This window comes from Rhincodon typus, chromosome 32, assembly GCF_021869965.1.
Source record: "Rhincodon typus isolate 14 chromosome 32, sRhiTyp1.1, whole genome shotgun sequence".
NCBI lineage: Eukaryota > Metazoa > Chordata > Chondrichthyes > Orectolobiformes > Rhincodontidae > Rhincodon > Rhincodon typus.
Window position 1 is genome coordinate 21,234,304 of NC_063363.1, and position 11,744 is coordinate 21,246,047.

Here is an 11,744-nt window from a genome sequence, read left to right on the forward strand (position 1 = left end):
CGGATTCTCCAGCATCTGCAGTTCCTACTATCTATGTTGGGGACAGCTTTGTGGTGAGGTGTCTTTTTACCACTGCTTGTGGGCCATGAGGAGCCAGCGTATTTCCCTGCAGTCACCCAAATTACTCAGACTATTCCATGAGCTGGGATTCTGATCAACTGGAAAATTAAATAAGTGCGTAAAAAGACGGAACTAATGTGGGGAAATGCAATGTTGTCATTTCGCAATGGAAAACAAGAGAACAGAATATTATTTGAATGGAGAAAAACTGCAGAAATCTGCAACAAAGGGACTTGGAGGTACTGGTGCATGAAATACAGAAAGCTAGCTCACAGATGCAGCAGGCAATTAGGAAGGCTAATGGAATTTTGGACCTTACTTCAAGAAAGTTGGAAAATAAGAGAAGGGAAATCTTTCTGCAACTGTACAAGGTGCTGGTGAGACCATATCTGAAGAACTGAGAATAGTTTTGCCCCCTTATTTCAGGAAGGATATAATTTCATTGGAAGCAGTTCAGGGAAAGTTCATCAGGGTGATCCCTGGTAATAAAGGATTGTCTTATGAGCAAAGGCTGAACAGGTTGGGACTCTGCTCACTGGAGTTTAGAAGAATCAGAGGGGATTTCATGGAAACAGATAGGATTCTTAAGGGACCTGACAGGATAAATGCTGAGAAGATGTTTCCCCTCATGGGAGGTTCCAGGACTAAAGAGGATAGTATCAAGATAAAGTGGTGCCAAGTTAACACAAACAAGGAACAATTTCTTCTCTCAGTGGATTGACTGTCTTTGGAACGCCTTGCCACAGATAGCTCTGTTGGCAAAGTTCTTGTGTATATTTGAGGCTGACATAGATTTTGATCATTCAGGGAATCAAGGGCGATTGGGAAAAGGCAGGAAAGTGGACATGAGGAGTGTTGAGTTGGTTATGATTCTAATTATTGTCAGAGCAAAGGGTGAACAGGCTCGAGGGATGGATGGGCTCATTTCCGTTCCTATTTCTTATGGTCTTATTAACTATTCGTGATAAAGGATTGGCTTTGTGGCCTCCTCTGGGGTGCCTCCTTCCTAACTAGGAGCTAAGTTTGTCAATCAGACTGACCTCCAGGTGAAGACACTGTCTGGGCCACAGAGTATGGTGAGGTGTTAAAGCATACAGAGAAACTCAGCTTTCAAATTTTACATCTAAAGAACAGTTCAACAACACGTGTGCAACACCAGTTTGATTCAGTGTGTCCCTGCCATAGTTGAATTTTATGCATATTAAACTTTCACATTTATGGGCAAAGGACATTTCAATGTTCACTTGTTGGCTAAAGATGATTGTATGCTGGCCAACTAGGACTTGATGCTACAACAATGTTACAGGTTTGACTCTATGAAACTCTGCCTGTGATAATAGTGGGGTGCGCTCTAACACGATAACCTTCAAGAAGTTTGGCACTTTCTCAATGAAACCCCATTTGCACTGATGCCATATTTGTCAATTGGTCATTGAGATAAATCAGAACAACTTACCCTTTGGGCAAACAGTAGGTTCCACTGCGCTGCTGTTGCCGCACACAGTACCAGCAGGACAAGGCAAGCAAATACCAGCACCAGGGAATGCATTGTACGTCCCGGCTTTACAGGCTATTTCTCTGATTATACCAGCTGGACAGCGAAAGCCTCTGGGACACACATAACCCTGAATACCATCTGAGGGACGAGGCACAGTACTTCCAGCATGGCAGACGTACCTGTGAAAATTCCACAGATGCATATAAAAACAGCAAATATCCATTTTTAGACTGGAGCAACAGTTATGTTTGCTTAAATGCTTACATGCGTATGAGCGTGGATATTCTATACAAGGTGAGAGGTACTTTAACATTTATAAAGATGAAGGCTCAAGGGAAGGTATTTACAAAATCAAACTAACTTTCATATAAGTGGTTGCTGGAATGAGGAATATTAACAACAGAGGACTTCTTGTAGTGAAATGGTTTAAAATAAATAGAGAAATTTACATTCTTGATTCTAGACTTATAGGCTAGAAATTTATCTCAACTGGTGTCACAAACCAGGGTGTATTGGATCACCCACCTAGTCTGCACAGCATCTGATACCCAGTCCCGATGCCACCAGAACAGATGATTATTTTGATGCTGACCAATATGTGTCACTACTTCAGATTAATTTCTAGCCTCATTGAAGCACCTCACATGCATTGGATTGCTTCAAGTGTAAGCAATTGTTAGAACCTACTGTCTACAAATGTTTAAGCATTAGTTGCTTTTTACCCAAGCCAGTTTTTCAGGGAAGTTGGGTTGTCTCATTGATCACCTGCATCCAACGAGTGCAAAATCATGTATCAGATTAACTGGACTTCATTTCTTTCTCTTTCTATTATCATTGCATCGGTCAAATACGGTGACAGTGTCCAGTTACAACATTATTTGCAAAAGTAACTTGCTGCTCAAATGATCTAAAGCACTCACAATCTATAGGTTAATCAGTTCTAAAGAATGTTGTGGTTAAAAATATTTCAAAAATGCCTCAGCTAGAAATTATAATAATCACAAAGTGAAGGCAAAACAATAAACCAAACCTCAGAGAAAGCAAGAACTGCGGATGCTGGAACCAGAGTCGATAGTGTGGAGTTGGAGGAACACAGCAGATCAGGCAGCATCAGGGGAACAGGAGAGTCAATGTTTTGGGCCTAGACCCTTCATCAGGACTGGTGAAGGTCTGGGCCCAAAACGTTGACTCTCCTGCTGTTCTGATGCTGCCTAACCTGCCATGTTCCTCCAGCTCCACACTGTAATAAACCAAACCTACCAGACTGACAGCAAGAGTGAGAGGTACTTAAGAACATAAATGCAGAATAGAACAACTGTAAGTTTGAAGAGGTTGACACTTACCCAGGGTCACAAAGTTGAGCTTGACTCAAATCTGTCAGTCCTAACTGGTTACAATAGTAGCCATGAGGACAGCGTTGACACTGGCCTTCACTAGCCAGCCCCATGGTATGTGAGTATGATCCCTGTGGACAAGGCCATGGATGCTTACTACCCTCTGGACAGTAGTGACCAATGGGGCAAACATCATTACCAGTAAAAGTGGCATTATCAAATTCAACCTAAAACAAAGATATTTAAAAATGTACTAATTAATCCAGGATGCCACATTATGCAAAATTCTGTCTCTACCAACTCATATTTAATAATTCAATCCACAACATTACTTCAAAAGAAAAAAAGTTACACAGACTCTAAAGCTGGACACTGCTGTGTAAGGTAGTAGTTATGAAGAGATTCATATTTATAATACTTTGGCTCCACCCATCTTAACTGATACGTAGAGACATGGAGTTCCATTCTGGCTTTAAAAGAAAGCAAATATAATCGATACAGCTCCATAAGGCCCTAATAATTATATCAGACCAAAAGTAGGACTTGACCAAATGTCTTATTGTTATAATGCAAAAATCTTGTCATCTAAGTACAGTGTTTAATTAATATTCAACAGTGGTATGTCCTCCACTACTAACCACTAGGTAGGACAGATAATAAGATTTGTGGAGGTGAATGACCTCAAAAAATCCTTAGCTAGTCCTGGTAAAAATGGAAAATACCACAAGGTGACAGCAGTGGCCATCTGGCAAAATACTGCAGACCCATTCAACATCCTTTGGAAACTCTTAATTTTAATATGTACTGAATAGTAGACAGAGAAACATGAGCTTCAATATCTGAATTTATGTATTTTAATGAAGACAAATTAATACAGAAACTACAAATATGCTACACATTGTAGAAGCAGAATAATTTACTGGCCTCTTTGTTGCATTGATTATCCAATTAATGAGTTCAATCTTATTGTTTATGGACATAAACCTAGCATGTAGCTTTCTGCCATAATAGCTAAATAGGATGCAGGTAATCCCAGAACATGCTTAAAATGTAACTGATAATGAAGGGAATATATGGCAAAGCAGAGCAGATAAGCTATAAGGGAAAATTGAATGTACATGTGAATTCAGTAGGCAGGTGGAAAACAACGTTCCCTTGTTGAGAAAATTATAGTGCTTCACATTGGAATGAAAGAAGTCTGGGTCATATGTTGGAATATACAATAAGTTTAACGTAAAGCTGAAATAATGGGACAATCCTGCTGCTTTTATAAATCATTGACACAACTCTACCCACAGTACTCCAGCAATTCTAGTCATTGTAGCACAGGAAGGATTTTGTAATTATTAAGACAATACAGAGAGGACAACTGGAATAATTCAAAAATTGAAGAGATTAATTTAGGAGGATCCACCCTCCCCCCTTGGCTGTGGCCTGATGCCTCTTAGTCAGCCACTCTCTTAATCTGCTTGTCTGCAGCTAGGAAACGGAGACATAAATTTAATCAGGTTTTGCATTAAGGTTGATCAGAGCCGAGCTGTAAATCAGTCCAACTTGTCCATGCTGACCAGATATCCTATATAAATCTAGTCCCATTTGCTAGAATTTAGCATATATCCATCTAAACCCTTCCTAATCATGGATGCATCCAGACGCCTTTTAAATGCTGTAATTGTACCCAGCTCCACCACTTACTTTAGTAGCCCATTCCATATGTGCACCAACTTGTGTGAAAAAATTACCCCTCAGGATCTTCTAAAATCTTTCCCCTCTAACCTCAAACCCTATGCCCTCTAGTTTTGGATTCCCCTACCCTGGGAAAAAGACCTTTACTATTCACTCTATCCATGCCTTTCATGATTTCATAAGCTTCTATAAGGTCACCCTTCAGCCTCCGACCCTCCAAGGAAAAAAGTCCCAGCCTATTCAGCCTCTCCCCATAGCTCATCCTTGTAGATCTTTTCTGAACCCTTTCAAGTTTAACAACAATTTTCCTATAGCAGGGAGATCAAAACTGAATGCAGTATTCTAAAAGTGGCCTCACCAATGTCCTGCACAGCTGCAACATGATATCCCAACTCCAATACTCAATGCACTGACACTGCTGGTATCTTTGATTCATCACACAAAGGGCAAATTTGCTGGAATAGTCAAAAATGTAAATGTGCCCTTGGACATGGGAAATGTCAGTGGTGTTCCTGCATCATGGCTTAGAAGAAATCTTGGATTTGTATGGGAGGTTGTTGGATAGACTTTGTGCTTTTGTCTGGAATCTTTTTTCCTTTTTTTAATTGTGTAACTTCATGGATCATGCTAGGACACAGATCCATGCATGCTGCTGGGTCACTGATAGAGGGCCTATTGTATCAACAACATTAAAGGTTTCAAGTGTATTTCTCAATATGGCTCATCAGGATAAAGAGAGATAATGTCAATGTAAGACCCACTGTTAGCTAATCATTGTAGACTATATTACATTGTGTCTGTTTCCAGTGTAATCTCCCTGGTTAGTGGCATGGACGGGGATTAGGTGATGCCGGTTACAGGAATGCCTGTAAAAACGCTCAGTGAGGTTTGGTCAAGAGGAATGAGAGACGGAAAAGTGACCAAACAATTAGATGCCAGATCAAGGAAATCTACTCCTGCTGATTGTTGGTTACGTGTGTGTTCCGGATAATGGGGACTTTACTGTACATCTCTTGTAAGATGCTTAAAAGAATGATATTCACATTTGCACGGGTATCAATCTTGGCATTTACTGTACGTCATGGAATTTTTTGGGATACATTACTGGATGAAGATAAAGTTTTCATCTTTTTGACTGACAGCAATGTAGTGTGGCTAGTTTACCACACATCCTGTCTGACTGGAGACTGTGAGCTGTGATATTACAGATACCTCATGGACCTTGTTGACATGTTTCTTTACCATCAACGGGGCTTTGGAAATAGCCTTGAAATTGTTCCTTGGTTAGCTCTTCACTGAGGAACATTATGTTGCATTTTAGGTTTCTCTGGACAATTGGATTTTTAGCCCAGCATGCTGTTGTAGAAGTTATCTTTCTGTGTCACGTAAAATAGGACACTGTCTTGGTGGCTGAGACAAGCCAAATTTCATACAGGATTTGGATGTTTAACTGAACTTTTTGATGGCTGCAGTAATTGAATGTAGAGGTGATGAAAGTAGTAGATGTGATTCACTCAAATGCAAATTAGATATTTCACTCTCAGAAAGTAATATTATGGAATACAGTTAATGCAAATAAATGACTTGATAAGTGTAGAAAGTTTGGCAAGAAGGGGCAATTTTGCACCCAGGGTTCCCAAAACTGCTCATCACCCACAACTTTCTCTCATTTCATGTCTGGGTCTATTGTGGATTAATTGCTAGAAATTGATTGGTATGATTGATGAATAACTCTGCTGTTGCTACATCATGTGACTATCAGGTTGGATAATGGTCTATCTCTGCCTCATGATTCCTTAGTTGTATATTCCACAAATTACTTTCTAAGGCTAGCCCTAGTTTAATTCAGCATACACTTCCTGTATATCTGAGAACCCACCATCTTCACTGAATGTAGGAAGTTTAAGGGAAGAGCCTTGTGAATTGAGTAGTAACTAATCAAGAAAATCAACTTCAGAACCTCAAAACAGTAAATGACAACATGGGTATTTTCTCACTGAAACTGTACAAGGTCAGAAGACTCAATGTAAAATGTTACATTGTAATATTAATTTCTTCAGTATTCTCTAGTATTTGATACAAAAATATTTTGTTTAAATAATATTACATAACATTCTCATCCCAATTTGTCTACTATACCAAATGCTTGACAGGAGTTGGGCTAAAGGCACTTCCAGTGCAATAGTATCCAGGGTGACAAGGTCCAGTAGGAATAGAGAGTCCAGCAGAAGCACAGTGCATACCTGTGAGAAAGATACACAAGACCCTGAACAAATGGAGCTGAGCTTCATGCAAAGAGCAGTGTTGTCGTTATTGTACTAGGCTGGCAATTTTCTCCTGACTTCAAATGGCAAATTGTAATTTTGATTAAATAAACAGAGCAAATAATGATGATGAAAACTGCTATTATCTTGTAAAAGTTAACTGGTCGTTCAGGGATGGGAGGGTATCAGACCTACGCTACCCCAGTTTACGCAATGTGGTTGATTCTGAATCCCTCTGGAGTGACCCTGGCCCATTATATTATCTTCTCAGGGCATCTAAGGACAGGCATTAAAAGATAGTTTCATCAGAAATGGTCTACTTCCTGACACCAATCTTTGATACATAAATAGCACCTGTGATGTGCTTTGGGATGTTTTATTACATTAATGGAACTAGGCAAATATAAATTTTGTTTGCTAAAGCACACATGTACAAGAACTATTTATGCCAGAAGAATTACACGGTACAATATTAAAAACTTATCTCATTTGGCGTGAAATTTGCTTTTGGTCTACTGATAAATAAAGTAGAGTTATATCAAAAGTCAAATTGTTTTGACTTTTCCCAGGACAACGAAGGTGCTTTAAATAAAATATACAATTTCTTAATCTCATAGTTTGTATCAGTAATTGTCTCCTTGTTCCATGTATTTTCGTCAAAAAATAAAATTATATAACTTCAGCAATATTAATTTTAAACTTCCCTATCTTCCAAGGTTTAATTATCTTGATGTTAATCATTTAATTACCATTGCCTCAGAAGGACACACAGCACCTAACGTTAGTCAGAAAAATAATGCCCTGAGGATCAACAGAGAAATTGCATGTAGCATCCTTTTCACAGAACACCCAAACGTTGGTTCTTACTTGGTGAACAGGGAACACAGCTCGACTCATGAGCTAAACCAGGTCGAAGACCAAATGTACCCTTTGCACATGGATGCTCTGTGCCCATAGTAGTGCCAGCTGGACAGAAGAAACCTGCAGGACATAGTTCATACAACTTTCTGCTAGAACCTTAAGTGACAAAGAAAACAAGTAAAATGTATAACTGTTATTTAACAGTAAATGACTTGGTGCCCTGAAATATTCCATATTACTGAATAATTGAATAAATATGATTTTGCATTTTAGTGTAATGGATTGGCCTTTCAAAGCATATCTCATTCTATTAACGCAGGCAACTTAAGACCTCAGTCTACTAAAGGGATTCATTTACCAACAAATGAAGGTCTAGTCTTATTATTCATTTCATCGGATAGAATAAGGATCATGGATAAGAGTCCATGGCAGATGCAATTGAAAATATATACTAACAAATTAGTTCAACATGAGAGCTTGCTGCAGTGTCCTTTTGGACTAAATCTCATTTACAATCAATTACTTTGTGAACTTTCTCCTTTATCGCAGTGGTCATGACAGGATGGTGCTGAAACCAGTTCAGTCCTGAAGCTTACTATAGGCTGAACATGCAACTGGATTGAGATCAGTATGGATATAATACATGAGATGAGAAAACTGGGAAGTGTGACAATGCGCTGTGCCAATGATATCTTTTCACATATACTGACAGTGATAATCAGCCAAAGAGCAACAGTTGGTACATTAACAGCATTCAGTGGTGGTCTTGATAACTCGCCAATCTGACTTTCTTTTGAAGAAACTCTGCCTGGTAAATTTGTCTGATTGCTCTTCTCATAGCAAGTCAAGGAATGCAAGTCATGGTGTAAGCAAAGAGGGTACACAGTCGGATATCACGTTCCAAAATCATAAAATTGTGGACTGAAGTTGACATAGATATTAATGCAAATGCGTGAGTCAAAGTAAGTGTGAACGAAATAACTGCACAGCCCTTCAGATTACAAAGTAACCAAGCCTTGATGAACAATTATCCTTTCAAAAAATAAAGATTACATAAATATGTGTATTCAGCCGCAAGATATTTTGACAAGTTTCAAAGTTATGATGACTTCCTTACCATTATTGAACTGACAAAAGAAACCAGCTGGACATGGGTCACAGGATTCTTGGCCTTTATTTGCTTGGTAAGTTCCTCCTCTGCATGGTAATGGAACGGAAGTTCCTTCAGGACAAAAGAAGTTTATCGGACAAACAAACAATATGGGGCGAGCTGAACTTTGACCTGGAGGGCAGTAGAATCCCACGGAGCAAAGACCATCAGGAACCTCATTAGCGGGACCTTGAAAAGGAAGTAGTGCAATTTTAAAGATTGCATTTAAATAACTCATATATTTTAAATACCCAATAATTCTCCTATAACACGATAATTGTGTTCTTGCGCGCTATAGAAAATCACTATGCGTGTACAGCAGAAAGTTTGCGTTATCCAAACAGCGCCCACTATTCATCAATCACGTTACAGCCAATTCGCATTAATGAAACACGCATTATAGCAGAAATACCTATAATAATCTTGCCAATAAACTTCACATCACTGATGCAAGTAATGAGAAACATAGCACTAATCTAATACTAGAGAGAGACACGGAAGCATCAATACCCCAATGTACATGTAGGTGCAAGAGCCATTCAACTGCTTTATGTTAATTCCCTACTCTTGGTCATGCTGCAGTGAGGATGTGCTGATGAGGTAGGAGTTGCTAAATGAAGAACAGATGTGTCTGCACGAGCAAAGTGACATGCAGAGATTTCATTGTTTCAGACTGTAAATCCCACTGTGGTCACAAAAACAGCATAAAATCTCAGAGCAAGAAACATCTGCTCTCTTTATGACAGAACTCTACAGTCCAAAAAATCTGGGAAAAATATCTGGCATTGAAATTAGTGTTGGCAATATTTGTAGTGCAATGTTTACTGTGTTCTTTTGACAATATTAAATGCTAGTTGTGTAATGGACAGAGTGATACATTATGAAGATATTAAGGTTTCATTGTTGGAATTGCCAAAGCAAGTTCTGAGCTTATCGATATTTTCTCTTTGTTAATATTGCAATTTTAATGTTAGTGCAAAGTATCCCTGAGTGTGTTGCAATCAGCATTCCTATTATGCTGCGCAATGATTGGGAACATATCATTTGGGAAACAAACATTGTATGAAAACAGCTGCCCATTTGTAATCATGCAGGATTAGAAGGAGCAGTGGATATGTTTACAATATTTGTTGAAATTTGTACAATTTCTCAAGTGATTAAAGTAATTTTACGTTTAATGGTTCTATCCCATTATAGTGCCTCAGCATCTTGCCTACATACAAGGCTTTACTTAGATCCAGCTGTTAAGTCATTTTTACCATCACAAAACTGTCCACTGAGACAAGGTTGGCAGTCTGAATCTTTTTTGTTACCAGTGCTGTTGCTGTAAGTACCAGGTAGACAAGGCACAGGAATAGTTGTACTGTTTGGGCAGTAAAAACCAGCAGGGCAGATATGTTGGTCAGGCTGAGTGGAGGCTGCATCACAGTAATATCCTGCGAAACATCCATCTGTAGCAAGAGGAGGAAATAATCATCATAACTGGCTCAATCTGCCTTTTCACTTTACTCCCGAAACATAATATTTCTTCAACAATCCATCCTAGAATGCAAGGGAGCCATTCATTTAAAAACTACTGGAGCAACATTTAAATGTAATTTGAGTAAAGTAGAAATTGTTCTTTCAACAACTTTGTTGGGAAACTATTACAGCAACAGCAGAATAAAAAGGCAACAGAATATTAGCTAATTTAAATTTTATATTCAAAGAGATTTAAAGACTATCAGAACTATTGCTTTTCTGTTTAGGTAAACCACCTTTTCCTACTATTGTACATTTTGTAAATGCTCTGAAATTTTGAAGTGTTTGAGAAGATTTGAAGCTTGGGTTGTGGAGGAGGTTGTAGACTTGCTCGCTGAGCTGGTGTGTGTGATTGCAGACGTTTTGTCACTCTGTTAGGTAACATCGTCAGTGCGCCTTCGGTGAAGCGTCGGTGTTCTGTACGCAGTCTAGAAGTAATGCCAACCACCCCAACAAACTGAAGCATAAAAATAACAAGTGGGACAGAACACCAACGCTTCACCGGAGGCGCACTGACGATGTTACCTAGCAAGGTGGCGAAATGTCTGTAACCAAACAAACCAGCTCAGCAATTCTACAAGCTCTGAAATTTTAATTGACACTTTCTCATTTTACTGTAAATTAACATGTAAAATATTAAGAAAGAACAAACCTGTTGGCACACCAAGTCCTGGCTCGGAACAGTATTTTCCTCCATCACATGGTAGTGGAGCAGAAGATCCAGTTGGACAGTAATAGCCAGCTGGGCAAAGCCCACCCATCAAATAATATTGTTTGAAACACCACTCACACCTAGTAAGGTTATCAAAATAATAAATAAGTGGAACAGTTTATGGAAGTTTACATATATTTTAAACTTTAAGGATAAAGGAAAACATTAGATTACTAAACCTGGCATAAAGACTATCCAGTCCCTCTGATGTTTAGCCAATAATCAGAATATCGTACAAAATATATGATAAGAGAGTGATGGATATGGGGAAAGGCAGGAAATTGGAGTTGAAGCCAAGATTAGATATTACTGAATGGCTAACCAATCTCAAGGGGCCTTATAACTCAACCATATTCCTATTTCTAATGTTCTTGAAGTAACAGAAGCAGGAAAGCTAGATACAGCAGTTGGAATGACTACACTAATGAGTTTATTTAAATTGTACAGTTGTAAAAGAGGAAACATATGATAAACACTGTCTTCTGTTATAGAGTCATACAGCATGGAAACAGACCGTTTGGTCCAACCAATCCATCCATGCTGAACATGTTCCCAATCTAAACTAGTCCCACCTATCTGCGCTTAATCCACATCTGAGCTTATCCAAATGTCTTTTAAACTGTGTAACTGTACCCGCATCCACCACTTTCTCTGACAG

General features: G+C 38.8%; 1 protein-coding gene across 1 annotated transcript in view; it reads right to left on the reverse strand.

Moving 5' to 3' along the window:
* The window catches only part of LOC125486737 (uncharacterized protein K04H4.2-like), an 18,094-nt gene extending 8,820 nt beyond the window's left edge, over positions 1-9,274 (reverse strand). The window contains exons 1-6 of the mRNA XM_048615624.1: positions 9,266-9,274; positions 8,821-9,042; positions 7,710-7,859; positions 6,718-6,821; positions 2,902-3,119; positions 1,517-1,737 (exon numbers count right to left, since the gene is read on the reverse strand). Coding sequence (XP_048471581.1) covers positions 1,517-1,737; positions 2,902-3,119; positions 6,718-6,821; positions 7,710-7,797 — 631 coding nt within the window. The 5' untranslated portion in view covers positions 7,798-7,859; positions 8,821-9,042; positions 9,266-9,274. The remainder of the gene's footprint in view (positions 1-1,516; positions 1,738-2,901; positions 3,120-6,717; positions 6,822-7,709; positions 7,860-8,820; positions 9,043-9,265) is intronic.
* Positions 9,275-11,744: the final 2,470 nt, after the last annotated feature.